The sequence below is a fragment of the Centroberyx gerrardi genome, chromosome 1, assembly GCF_048128805.1.
Source record: "Centroberyx gerrardi isolate f3 chromosome 1, fCenGer3.hap1.cur.20231027, whole genome shotgun sequence".
NCBI classification, from domain to species: Eukaryota; Metazoa; Chordata; class Actinopteri; order Beryciformes; family Berycidae; genus Centroberyx; species Centroberyx gerrardi.
In genome coordinates this window covers 702,362-716,788 of record NC_135997.1, presented here as the reverse complement: position 1 = coordinate 716,788, position 14,427 = coordinate 702,362, and the positions used below count along the sequence as shown (strand labels likewise).

General features: G+C 41.8%; 1 protein-coding gene across 1 annotated transcript in view; it reads left to right on the top strand.

Moving 5' to 3' along the window:
* cngb1a (cyclic nucleotide gated channel subunit beta 1a) overlaps nucleotides 1-14,427 on the top strand; it is a 38,476-nt gene that overhangs the window by 13,594 nt on the left and 10,455 nt on the right. The window contains exons 17-25 of the mRNA XM_071923147.1: nucleotides 724-803; nucleotides 1,539-1,676; nucleotides 2,802-2,840; nucleotides 10,666-10,762; nucleotides 10,894-10,924; nucleotides 11,561-11,803; nucleotides 12,895-13,057; nucleotides 13,830-13,931; nucleotides 14,032-14,180. Coding sequence (XP_071779248.1) covers nucleotides 724-803; nucleotides 1,539-1,676; nucleotides 2,802-2,840; nucleotides 10,666-10,762; nucleotides 10,894-10,924; nucleotides 11,561-11,803; nucleotides 12,895-13,057; nucleotides 13,830-13,931; nucleotides 14,032-14,180 — 1,042 coding nt within the window. The remainder of the gene's footprint in view (nucleotides 1-723; nucleotides 804-1,538; nucleotides 1,677-2,801; nucleotides 2,841-10,665; nucleotides 10,763-10,893; nucleotides 10,925-11,560; nucleotides 11,804-12,894; nucleotides 13,058-13,829; nucleotides 13,932-14,031; nucleotides 14,181-14,427) is intronic.

Below are 14,427 nucleotides of genomic sequence, written 5' to 3'. Positions count from 1 at the left end.
CGTGAGTTAAAAATGGCCGCTGTGAGAATAAGGTCTATTGTCTCATGATGGATTTACCGTAAATATGAGCTGCCAGGTGGGAGAAACCACTAACGTCAGCCTCCTAGTGCTGATTGTAAGTGGGATATGTGTTTTGTTGCAAACACTGCACCAAATCCACCAATGTCAGCAGATAATAAAAGTAAAAATGATCAGTTATATTCACAGTAATACAATCAACTCTACTTGTAAACAGCGAGTAATGTCTGCTGCAGTTCTTTATGGTTGATTTTAAATTCATAAATCCACAGCTGGCAGCCTTGGAGGAGGCGGAGCCTGCCAGTTGGCAATCAGTGAACACTTTTGCTTGTTTTTAGCAGCTAAGAAAGAGCCACTGATCTGACTGGCTTGCAGTACTAGAGGCTCCGCCCTCTTCCTCATGCCCCCAAACGTAAGATGATTGGTTGACTCCAGTAAAGTCAGCTTTCTACATCACAAACTGACCGTGTTCTGATTGGCCCGTTTTAGAGGCAACATTTTTTTCTACATAGAACTTTGGCAAAACAACAACAACAATTCTCACTTTTCTACTGCGAGCCGGGCAGATCCAAGAGTGTAATCCCATGACAAACAGGAGATTATCGGTTGCTGAAGACACCCCTCTTTAAACTATTCAGCTAAACGTGTGATTTAGATGAAAGTGGAAAATTACAATGAGCGCTGTCTCCCTCTCGGTCTACCCAGACCCAGACTGAGAGGAGGACTCTGGTGGACAGCAGCAAGAAGGAGGCTCAGGAGGCTGCTCTGGCTCACATGGAGGACCGGTGAGGGACAACTCTTTGGTTTACACCCAGTTTATTTTTACCTCTGTTCCTGATAACTCGCTTTTTTTCTCTCTTTGACTTTGACTTTATTAATTCATGTTTGCAGTGAGGTGTACTGAAAACAGCACAGAATTTTACATGAAAAACATAAAAATCGTAGACAAAGACAAAGTACCAAAATATAAAGATTAAAAGGAAATTAAAAGATCAGCAGAATTCAATTTTAAGAAGTATATGTACATACAAGGTTACTAAGAATAAGTGTAGCACAGACTATTTTGAAACATGAAAATGCAGCCTCTAGGGCAGTGGTTCTCAACATGGGGTCCGGGGACCACCAGGGGTCCTTGAGGGGGTTCTAGGGGGTCCCCAGCAAATTGATGAATTGTTAAACTTCACCATTATTTCATTTACAAGTAGTTAACATAATTAGAAAATGTAGAAGAATGACTGTTTTGATCATAGTTTCGCTGTTATCTCTCAACCTACAATACAGACAGTCATGGAATTCTTGACAAAATCATATCTGACAAAAAAAATATTCTCAGATTTGGGTCCGAGAGACAAAATCTCATCAAATGTGCATTAAATTAGAGGTCATTGATATGAAAAAGGTTGAGGATCACTGTTCTAGGTTCAGACTCAGTATTAGTGATGTTTCCTTGTGGTTTTTGTGCATCTGAGCCTTTCGGTTGGTGATGTTGAGTTTGCCCCTGACCCTTGACCCTGACCCAGGCTGCAGCAGGAGCGCCTGGAGGCGGCGCGGGTGGCCGAGGAGATGGCCAGGAAGGCGGCAGAGGCAGCGGTCAGACAGCTGGAGGTGGAGCATTCTGCCAAGATAGTCATAGACACACTGCCAGAGCCCAATGAACAGTGAGTCTCACATACACACACACACACAAGTGCACACACACAAGCACATACAACAGCTTATATTTACATATCGCCGCTGTCCAGTGAAAATCTTGTCTCCAAAAAATCAGTTTTTCAGGGATGAAGAAAAACAGCCTTGTTTTCAGATTGACCAACATGCGTTTTTGAGTTTATCCCGTCAGTTCTGAAAGTGTTTCATAAGACCAAGAGTGGTAGAATTTTCTCAGCCCACAGAGGAGCATGTAATCCTCCAATGTTTCAAGTTGAAAGGTTGGAGTTACAAGGTTCACAGGACAACAGCGATATCCAAATATATTCGCTTCATAATCCCAAGGGTACACACATACACACACACACATACAAGCAAAAATACAACCACACTCCAAATGGCAGTGACAGCCTGGTCTGATGAATTTTGTGAAATGAGCATGATGGCGACATTTACCTTCAATTCCAAGTTTTCTACTGGGAGGGAAGTTTTAATTTTCAGCTAGAGGTTTTCTTATTTAACCCTAAAACCTAACCTGAACTTAACCAAATTGTTTTATTTGCTTAAGCTCAACCAAAATTTCAGTTGCCCAAACTGAACCGTTAGCTAACCTTTTCAAATGACTGAATGTGAAACTGTCGTGTCTGATTCCTGCTGTTGTCACATAATCCTGTCACAGCGGAGGAACATAATCTTCACGTTATTCATGTCCGCAGAACACAATCATGCGTTCATCCTCATTTCAGGAAATTTTGACTGTGTTGTTGTTGCAGTGAAATGTAAGTACCTGCAGTGAGAAGCCCAGTCGTTACACTGTACTGACCTCTGTGTGTGTGATGATGATGATGATGATGATGATGATGATGATGGTGTGAGTGTGTGCTGATGAGACTGTCTCTGTATGGATCTGTTAGGGCGAACACAGCTGTAAAAATTAAAGCGCTATGTAGGACTGAACGTGGGAACAGCAGGAGCCGCACATGCACTCACACACACTCATGCATAGACGATACACACACACACACACACACACACACAGAGAGATACACATCCAACACGCTGCACAACCAGAGGAAATGTCATCACCGTGGAGACGTCGCTCCATAACTGTCCTGCCTGCTGTTTGTTTTGAAAAGACTGCCCAACATCCTGGAGGAGAACGAGGACGACCCAGAGTAAGTCCGCCTGCCTCCTTCTCCCTGCACCCCCCACCCCCCCACCCCCCCTCTCGCTGCCGTCTCACATAGTGTAGCAACACCCCCGCTACAGAGTCCAACATTATTACAACCTTTTATGTTCTATGGTTGGAGGGTCACAGCAGTCGTTATTCGGATCTCATATCCTAAAGATTGGACACTCTGCAGAAAGAGCAAGCTGTTCGATTGTGTGTGGCTATAATTATCTTGCTGCTTCCAAGAATGACCCTGTGTTCACACTGCGAGCAACTTTGGTTGACGGGTCGTTCTGTAGAGTTGAGACGTGAAGACACGGGCGTGACTATCTCCAGGTTCTCTGTGGTGTAATATGCCGCTGAAGATAATATATCGCTAAAGTTAAAATCCCTTTGGGCCTGGTGGCTGGAGAATCTGCGTCAAAAGCGCTTCTGGAACCGAACGTCTCAACTCTATTCTGAGCGATTGTGGGCGGGGCCTGAGTCTCCTACTGCATCTATGTAGTGATCTGCAGCTGCAAAGTTTTTAACAAGCAAATCATGTATTTTCCGCTGCTTTGGTTTTGCCTTTGATGTGTTAACATAGCTAGCTAGCAAGCGCTAATTAGGTAGCATTAATCGAAAATAAACTGGAAAAATCAATCAATCAATCAATCAGCTTACCATCGACCCCAAAGATGGACACAACTGTTCTCCAAGCATCATTTCTGAGATGTTTGTTCTTGTAGTTTTTCCAATCAGAGTTGTAGAGAACTGGGAAGCTCTGAATGACTGTCATCGACTTCTTGTCTATTTTGCACCTGCCAGGCGTCAGAGAAGTTCACGTGACAATATTGCATGAAAATGTTTCTTCACAAGTCTAAAGCAGAAATCCAGCCAGAGTGTTCTTTTTGTGATCTTGAAGTTCAATCAATTTTACATTTATTCTTCCATTGCTCTTCCACAACTGCTTTTTGGACTGATATTGCACTGCTTATGTTTTTTAAGTTATCAATAGTAAAGCTATAAAAACATCCCAACTCTTAGAAAAGATGAAGACAATTGATGATAATGTCTAAAACAAAGTGATACTGTGATGTTCTTTTTTTGCATCTTTCTTTTTTCTTTTACTTTTATACAATTATTAGTTTACTGTTATTGTTTCCCCTGTACTTTTATTTCTATAACTGTAAACCATTGTAAACCATTTGTATTGTGGTCAATTATTTTACAATTCCTGCATTTGACTTCACAAATTGACTTTCCATAATAAAAAGCATAAAAAAAATACAATGGAAGCATGGAAATCTGATTGGCTGGTGACGGCCACCGATCGCAAAAAGTTCAGTCTTTGCCAACTTTTCTTGTACGGTTAGCTTGTTGAGTTTCCCTGATCACTCAGCTCGATAGGAAATGAATGGACTTCTGATGACTTGTTGATCGTGTCGCTCGCAGTGTGAACGCGGGTTTGCACATATAAGCTGAGCCAGCATAGTCTCTTGATCCAGCATTTACCCGTTACGCTGAATGTCAAGTTATGTAATGCTTTCTGAGGGCTAGAGCTGTTCTCTCCCTGCTTGCATAGTGCTACACATTTACAGCATGAGTTTAAAGTAAACAGCTGATAATAATCAGTTACTTTCTGTTAGCTTGTAAAGAGCTAGTGAGGACTGATAATAACCTTCACATCCTCTATAAAACATCACTGCAATAACCTCTGAACCTGTGACAGTCTGAAGCTGTGTTTGTCCCCTCCTGCACACCGTCCAGGTTGCAGAATCTCCAGGAGAGCGACGAGAGTGCAGACAATAAGAGTCCTGAGGAAAAGATAGTTACTGAAGAGGACAAAACAGACAGAAGAATCAGTCAGGAAAGAGAGATTGCAGATGCTGGAGAAATTAGAAATGCAGAGAGCTGTAAGACACTGCAGGAAATAAAGATGAGAGGAATGGATAAACAAACAGAGGACGTGAGGATAATTGAGAATATTAATATAATACCAGAGAGCGAAGTTAAACAGGAATGCAATAAATCAGATGAGTGCGATCATAATGCCAAGCAAAAAGTTGTTACAGCAGAGAAAATAATAATCAAAAAAACAAAGTTATCTGAAAATCAAATATTAGTAGAGGAGGTGAGAGTGACTGAACAGATTGTGAAATCAATGATCATTACGAACTCTGAAGACTTCATGGTCCTGCAGGACAATAACAGTCCTGAAACAACTGGTGCAGTTCAGGATGATATTACTGAAAATAAGGAAATTAACTCCACAGAAGGGAGCACAAGTCCCAAAGACAATAAAACAACAGACGTAACACCGAGCGAGGAAACAAGCAACACAACAAGAGAAAACCCTGATGACTGGAAGATAACAGACACAACACACATTGAGCAAATGGAGCGTGAAGAAATAAACACAACAAAGGATAAGAGTCTGGAGAATCAGATGGAGACTGTTACGGCTGTTAAGGAATCACAGAATGAGATCCCAGATGAGAGCAAAGAAACAGGAGAGACAGGTGCTGAGAAAAGAGGAGATGACGGCATTTCAGCTGAAACAGCAGCCAGCAAAGATGTTGCAATTACAGAGGAAAGCATGAAGTCTGAGGAGAACAAAGAAAGTAAAGAGAAAATTACTGAAACAGGGTCTGAATACCGTGAAGCCACTGAGGAAATGGAGAAAATTCAGCAAATGGAGGGCACCGAAAAAGATCATGGTCAGGACAGTGATGAGGAGGAAAAGATGGCAGAGGATGTCATCGTAGCCGAGGGATTTAAAGCAAGAGAGTCAGCCAGGGAAAACGAGGAAACACAGGTTATGGCAGCTGATGGAAATGAAATTTGTACAGACTGTGGAATTACTGAAACATCATTTGAAAAATCTACAGATATTGGAGGCGAGTCAGCCATACAGGAGATTAAAATGATTGAGGAAAATGAAAATCTAAAGGCAGTTTCAGTAGATGAAGAAGCTCAGGAAAGTGAAATAAAACAGACAAATATGTCAAATTGCATGGATACTGATAAAGACAAAAGTGCTGTTGCTAAGGAGAATGAATTGCTTGAAGAAAGTAATATTGCAGAGACAAATATTGTCATGAAGGAGAATAAAAAGATAGAATCTGATGAAGATAACAAAATGTTAGAGGTAACATATATTGAGCGCTATGAGGACTTTGAAGAAAGCAAAGTAACAGAGAATACGATGTCAAATCAGAGCGTTGAAGCAGATAAACCGATTTCGGCTGTAGAAACTGCAGTAACTGAGGCAATTTGTAGGACAAACGAGATGATAAATGAAAATAAACAAGCAGAAGAGATCACTATCGAGGAATCTAACAAGCCCACAGATCAGGAACAATCAAATGATGCTGATTTCTGTAAAACTGTCGCTGCTGAGGACAGAGGAAATCAGGAGGCAAAAACATCAGCAGATAATATGGTGAATGAATCGGCTGCTGTAACTGAGAAATCTAATAATAGTGAAGAGAGAAGCGCAGCACCATCGATCACTGAAGACAGAAAGGACTCCGAGATTGATGAAACGGAGGCTACGACCGCAGAGGGGCGTGAGGCAGCAGGCGAGCAGAATGACCCTGATTGCGAAAAAGTGCCTGCTGAAATGAAAGAAATCAAAGAGACGAGGTTATGTGAAGCTAATTTAACAGAGGAGAGTAAAGACGTGGAGGAGAGTAGGATAACAGAGATGAGCAGGGTTGCAGGCAGGGAGGACAGAGGGAAGAGCATCGAAGAGAGCGCGACTGAGGAGAATGAGAATATTGTGGAGGAGGCGGAAAAAGTCGCCGGCGAACAAAATGCGGCGACAGAAGAGCGTAAAGTGTCTGTGGAGGACCAACCCAGCGCTGGGGAGGATAGGATGGATGAGTAAGCAGCTCTAACAGAGATACTGTGCCTATAGGTAGAGCATGCAGACCCATACAGACTGATTCGTTAACAAAGGTCTGAAGTAAAAAAAAAATATATATCTTACTGTATTCTGATAGGCATAGTTTAGCTTTGGCTCTGTCAAATTTGTGGATGAGGTTTGTATGGGTGGCGCGCTTCTTATCCGCAGAATTCAGTCCAACTTTATTTATTCTCCTGGCAGCCAGATGCATAAGAACAAGCATAAAAACGTATAAATAACATAAATAATAAATAAAAAACATAAATGTATGTAAAACATAGCACAAGACACAAGAGTGATCAATTCAGAACGTCTTCATCCATCCATAAAACAGCAATAAATAGTACTAACAATGGACCCCTGACTGTCCTTTAAAAAAGCAGGTTTTCATTCCAACCAAACAAATCAGTTGGTGTAGTGTTTGATTGGAATGAAAACCTGCAGACTCTTGGACCTCCATGGCACATGGTTGCTCATCCCTGGACTAAATCAGTGTTTTACAATCCCGGTCTTCGGGACCCAGAGTCCCGAGACCAAAGACCAGGGGTAGGGACTCGAGTCACATGACTTGATTTGATGTACTTTGATGACTTGAAAAAAGTTCTAAAGTCTTGACAAAAGATCTTGTGTTTGTGTGAATTACTTGTAACTGAAAGTGATTTGTTCCACCAAATTCTGTTTTCTGAATTTGTATGGAATGATTGAATTTATTGAAGTTGAAACTGATTCTAAAACTCAAACTCATGATGCTCTTACCAGGTTTTTATCCTATTAAACCCATATGAATAGATATGAAGTTTTCTTTAAGATATTAAATTGATACTGGACTCTTGATTTGTTCAGACTTGACTTGGTGTTCTACATTTAGACTTGAGACTTGACTTTAATGACATGGGCTTGACTTGGTGTTCTACATTTAGACTTGGGATTTGACTTAAGACTTGTGCCTCAAGACTTGAGACTGACTTGGGACTCGAGCGAAGTCGACTTGGTCACACCTCTGCAGAGTACTGCTGGTTTTCTATCCTACCAAATATACTATAGTATACCAGGTATACTATAGTTAATTGCATTCACAGGTGTAAAATAGTCACTTAAATGGCTAGATTGAAACCCAGCAGGACTCTGGGTCTTGAGGACAGGGATTGAAAACCACTGGTCTAAACTTTCTACCATAAAGGGGATGAAGGAGAAACTCCAGCATGGCTCTGGCTTTCCTGACAAGCTGCTGGTCAAAGATGTCAGCTAGCTGCTTCAGCTTGACACCAATAATCTTGCCAGCCGCCTTAACTATGTTCTGCAGTTGTTTCTGTTGGCCAAGGACAGATTTCCATACAATTGTAGAAAAGGTGACTTGACGGTTGAGTTGTAAAATAGAGTCTTGAGCCTTCTGCACACCCCAAAGGACTTCAGCTTCCTGACAGAAAATAGTTGCTGCTGACCTTTTTTTTGCATATTGTAGCTGTGTTCTGATCAAAGGTCAGCTTATTATCAATTATGGTTAAGTACATATAGCACTCCTCCAGGTTGCTCTAGCATATAATTCACATCAGCTTCTTACTCTGAATTACATCCCCATTGGCTGGATATTGGTTGTCAAGCGCAGGCTTTGTGCTGCTTCTAGCCAGAATGTGGACCTTGGATGGACGAATAAAAATACACTCTTTCATTATTCATTCAACATTTTAGTTGTTTAAAAGGTGGACTGACATTAAAGTAGGAAGGAAATAATTTGAGACAATTGACAGGTTTTCAGGATCGATCAGTCACCATGCTCAGGTTTTCTTTTTCTGTGAAATATTATTTCTTAGGCGTAGACCAAAGCAGTCATGTACTATTGCAGGTGTGGAATGGTTTGATTGCTTCAGCAATTCAGCAATCAAACCAATTGTCAATCAACTGTCAATAACAGCAATGTGTAGCACATTATATCACCCTTGTCACTTCTTGACAAGAATTTGCATGACTGAAGTTGGCACTGTAAATATTTGACGATCACCTTAATGATCACAAAAAATTAAATAAAATATTCTGGGGGAACAATATAAAAATGCCATCACAACCCAGGTGGACAAACAAAAATAATATATAATATATAAAATAACATCAGGCAGTCCGAGTTTAAATGATAATAAATTATTGAGGAAAGTATTTTTGATTTAAAATCATACTTTATGCAAATCCAGATACAAATTCAGAGGGTGTCAGGGGGCATCCTTGAGATAGTCCAACAGCATCATATCCTCGTAGGTGACACAACTCAACCATTTATATTGTCACCAAGGCCCATGAACTACTGAGGGTGATTTATAAATGGGAGCTCATAGAGAATCCGTTGAACGCTTTACTCTCAACAAGGTTATACAGGAATGCTCGCCTCAAGCTATGCTGCTCTCTGCTTAGCCCGGACTAGCCAGCTGTAACAACAAGCTGCCTTTTCTGACATGATGAGCTGAACTGTCTGAACTGTCTGACTGAGGCTCTCCGTCTGTTTGTCCCTTACTGCACACCGTCCAGGTTGCAGAGTCTGCAGGAGGAGAGTGACAACAGCACAGAGAATAGGAGTCCTGAGGAGAATAGAGTAACTGAGGAAAATAATAAATGCGCTGTTGAGGAAGAGAAAAAAGTTGCTCAGTAAGCCCTACCATGATTAGGCTATAAGATAAGGCTTGTCCTTGCAATGAGATGGAGGGACGCTCCCATACTTAAGCTCCACAAAACAATCATTTAGATCCAATTTGTTTAGCCCAACACCAAGAAACATATTGTTGATATTTCCTAATTCTCTGGTCTGATGTAGCCATAGGGATCTCTGTAATAAGCAGCACTATAATGTAAATTTATTTGGTATGGGTTGCGCACTTCCTGTGCATAAGCTTGTACTGACAAGTTGCACTGTACTGTGAACTTGTGCTTCTTATGGCACCGCTAGTCTATACTGTATACTCATATAGTTTGCCGTTTAAGTTGCTGTGAGGCTTTGCTTCTTCCCGCAGTGTCTCCTTTTGGCTGAATTTGACTTTCTTTTATGTTGCTGTGTTTTTTTTGCCAACTTTTGTTCTGTGAATCAGGGCAGACCTTAAAAGGTAGGTTGGAATTTTTATAGTCAATATAAAACAGCTAGAGACCGATGGGCAATGGGTTTATGTTTGGCTCTTACATGGATTCAGGCATTTTACTACCAATTTCTCGACTTTATTCAAAAATGCACCCATGCACATTCATTGTCATCCATTGTAAACCAAACTTGAATGGAAAAATCCACCCTAAATTACTTTAACACTGTTAAAAACAGCTATTGGTGATGTACTTTTACTTCCTGGGTCCATTTAGTTGTTTGGTGTATTCAGCAGTGTAAAACATCAGCAGTAAACGTCAGGTTTTGGTGTCAGTCCCTCAGAATCAAAGAGCGAGGGCTTCTTTCTAGAGCCGCCATTTTGCAGCAAGAGACATTCAACAATCATACAGGGAGAAATCCATCGTAGAAGAGGAGAGAGACCAATTTCTCCACCCACAGGAGCAGGAGAGAGACCAGAATGCAATGCAGCCACAAGATACTGTGTTCTGAGTAAGGGGCGACTCTCGCTCTCTTGCTCTTATCATCACTATCACTATGTTTATCGCCCTCTCCACCTTCACATAAAACCCAGCTGAATACAAGTCCAGGCAAGTTTTCTGGGAGCAAAGTCATTCTGGGAAATGTAGGAAATCACTAACTGAAGTAGAAGTAGACGAGGCAGGTCAAGGGAAAGTGGGTAGACCAAAAAGGTAAATTACAACACTTAGAAAATAACTCCTGGAATGTACTGAACATCACAGATTAATGATATATAACAGTGTGAGAGAATCTGAGGGTGGTGTTTTCCTTTTGTTATCCGAGCACCAAGGATTCATGTTGTAGGTTCTCCTGATGTTCCTCACACCCACCCTCCCTCATCAGGTGCCCAGAGGTTGCGATCCAACCTGAAGCAGGGGCCCTGTCTCCTCCTTCAACAGAGGCTGAGCCAGCATCCGAAAAGAGAGATATTGACAGTCCGGTGAACACAACTATCTAATAAGTTTACACACAATTATCAGCATGTACATTTTACCATATTTTATTGTTTAGTACTTCAAGATGTAAAGAAAGTTTTATTACATTTTAGCAATCTTATTCCTCTTGTTTTAGGGGGAGGCGGCAGCAGAAGCAGCATGCGGAGGTGAGACTCTCATGATTTATGTAACAGCAAATCAAATCTGTGCTGCAAAGAAGTCACAAAGAAATTTAAAAAATACATTTTCACATTTTTAGCTAACATAATTTTTACTTTCTCATATTTTCATATCAAAATCTCACTTTTACTTCATGTAAAACAGTGTATTTTTGGTGGTTACCTCATGCTGTACCAGTAGGCGACATAAAAATTCCAATCAGTAGTCCCATCACAGATTTTTGAACAATCCCCCCTCCGATCATATAAAACCTGCAACTTCACAACTTTCAAAGTGACACGAGTGAAAACCCTGTTTTCTGTTCCTAAGACACCACAGTTGTGTCCTCTTGGCTGGAATTTATTAATTTTGAAGAATCCAGAATTTGTGAAGCTCAAGATTATGTACAAAGCATTTTTTAACCTCTAAACACTTTTGAACAGTCTCTCCCCACGTTATGTCCCCAACTTCCTATTTCAACTGAAAATTACAGAATTATTGAATTACAGAAGCAAGACACCATCAAAATGCCATTTCCTTGTGACTTTAAATTACCATCTTCATTTCAACGTCAGAAACAGGTGTTCTACACTGTCGCCTCTCATCAGCTTCTTGTCGCTGACTGTGGCTGTCTCTCTACTCAGTGCCCAACACTTGCTCTCCAATAAAGAGCTTGCTGCTTCGATTCCCCCGCGCTGCTGAGTGCCTGGAGAGCTGCAGAAAGTTCCTGCATGACAATTACCTCACCCCTCCCAAAATGTCCATGCCCACCCTGCCGCCAGAGCTGTCCCAGATGACCCAGGAGCTGTCCCAGCTTCCCAAGAAGGCGCAACAGTGCTGCCTCAGCATTGTCAACCGCCTCAGAAGCCTTAACCCCAACCCCCAGTGTCCTCAGCAGCCTTAACTCCCATCCTCCTCCAGCAGACCCCAATAGAAACTTGGAGTTAGACACATATTTTGTGTAGAACAAAAACCAACAAGCCGTCACTAGCTGTCCCTTCCACCCCCTGTCCTCACCTCTGGCCTTCACATCACTTCCATCACGCTCTGCACAGCTGCACTGCTTCACAATGAGCTGCCACAGATCAGGTGACCGTAACACACATCTGGATGTTTGTGCTGTGCTCTTATGCTGTGTGCACTGTTCCTTTTGCTAAATTAACCAATTTAGCCTTAACACGTGACTTGTGGAAGATTACTTGGGAATTAAAGGGAAATAGTGGTGTCATTTAGAGTTTTAGCCAGTTTACTTCTGTCTACGTCTAGTTTACATTTCCCCCAATCATTTTGCAATGCATGCCGTATGTAATTAGATCTTTTGACATTTACTTATTTTTTGTCGTTTTTAAAATGCAAACTTTAGGGTGTCAAACCTAGTTTGAAATGAACCGCTGTTCCGGCTAACAAAGCCGTCCTAAATAAAAGACATGGGTGTGACAAAGTAAAGTTTTAGAGGCGACATGTTTATGGGGGATTATTTCCTGGAGGAGACTTCCATTTCTTCCTGAGGTGTCAACTGATTGACAGGAAACAGAGCGGAACGTAACGCAGCGCTAAGATGAAAACATTCAAATCAGCACAGTGAAATAAGGAGAAAACAGAAAGTTTGACCAAACCAAATGACGGCTTCATGTTTAGTGTGATGGATTCTCTCGCTCTGTGGAAGTTTGTTTTTCATACTGGACAAGAATGAATGGCAGCAAATGGCTTCTTCTGATGGAGGAAAACGAGCGCTGATATCTCCAACTATGCTGACTGTGTGCAGACACCAGCAGGAAGAATGGAAAGGAAAGGGGAACCTAGACTATTGGCACAAACTTAAAAAAAAACTGCTATTATCCTTTAAATAGTGGTTTTTTTTTAACACTAGACAAGTTTCAGAAATGCTTTCTTCTACTTTCTTCTAGCATATCATTATGTTTGAGGATGTTACTGTGTATAGTGTAACAGTTTGAGAAGGTTCTGGTTTGTTCCTCAGGGAGGGGCCACAGGGGTTCTGGTAATGGTGGAAATGGTTTCGGTGAACCCCCTGCACTGAAAATAGAGGATGTGGACGGAGATGTTGGGGGCAAAGGCATGAACATCCCCCAAATTATTACAACTGAGGATCAGTCCAATATTCTCTCTGTCCCACACCGCAGGTAAGAAGCATATCCTCCATATGCACTGATACTGATTGGCCGAATGGGGGCGCTATAAAAAAAAGGTGAAAATTGTTGGCACTGATTGGCCTGATGGGGGTCAACGTTTCACACTTTGGAAGGCCATAGCTGTAACACCACCAGTCCAATTTTGATAGATGATGGAGGGATGATGCATCGTGTTAGTGATTAGCCCAAGGGGTTCCACCATCAGCTGTGGGATACAGGATGCACCAATATGTTTTTTTGAGGCTGATATCCAATATTTTCTCACCCATATCGGCTGATACCGATATGCATTTTTGTAAGAATCTTAGTGCAAATGCTGGTGCAAAACAGGTTAAGCTTTTCAGACATAGATGCCTATCTTAAGATAATTAAGTGGTTTTTACAAAAGACCATGTTAGTTCTATTGTGAGGCTAATTTGACTTTTGTATTAAGTGACGCACTCCTAGAACTCACTGTGTAATGAGCATTAGCATTTGCTTGCATTCAGAGTGAGTTTAAATAGGCATAAGATGGACTTTGCAAAGCAGTTTGGAGCTTCTGCAGAACTTTAACAAGGTTTGGAAACTCTGACCAGCCTCATTACACATTGAGAAGTCCTCCACTAATTAAACGTTGGATGGCTCAGGGCTTTCTCCAGTTAAATGAAGATAAGTCAGAGATCGTTTTATTCACCCCCCCCCCCCCCCCCCCCATCCTCTTGTCTCCATGTCTCCATGTCTCATGACTTCATGTTTCCGTGTCTTTATGTTGTGTCCCACTCAGTCAGAGGCTTCATTCTGTGGAGGAAAGGTCTGGAGAAGACGATGATGATGAGGAGTTGATGGCGTTGACCAGCCAGCAAGACCTCCTGACTGCAGACGATGAGTGAGAGAAATCACACACACACATACACACAAATACACACACAGCTCAACTTCAGTCACCATCATTCTCCATATTACAATCCTGTTGTGCCGTCCTGCAGGTTGCGTCCGAGCTCAGCGGTCAGTATGAGCAGTGTGGTGGTCCATGAGCGTCTGACTGACCTGGTCAGGCTGTTTAAAGGTCGGACAGACCGGCAGAGAGACAGGCTGTTGGACCCAGACGAATCCGAAGAGGAAAGCCCCACTGGCTGTATGTACACACTTGACATCTTGAATGGCTTCTAAAGCATTCCTCTGAGACTTAAGTGACCCACATTTTGTTTTCAGATATACTATGGCCCAGGATAAGAATAATGCTCCTCGTGATGTAAAAGGGTATTTATTGAATGCATTTTAAGACTGAGTCCTCAAAGGCAGAACAGTCACAGTTGGGGAGTTGACCACAACTGTAAGGTGCAAGGTGTAGACCACATAAACGTGATGTGCTGGGTTCAAAT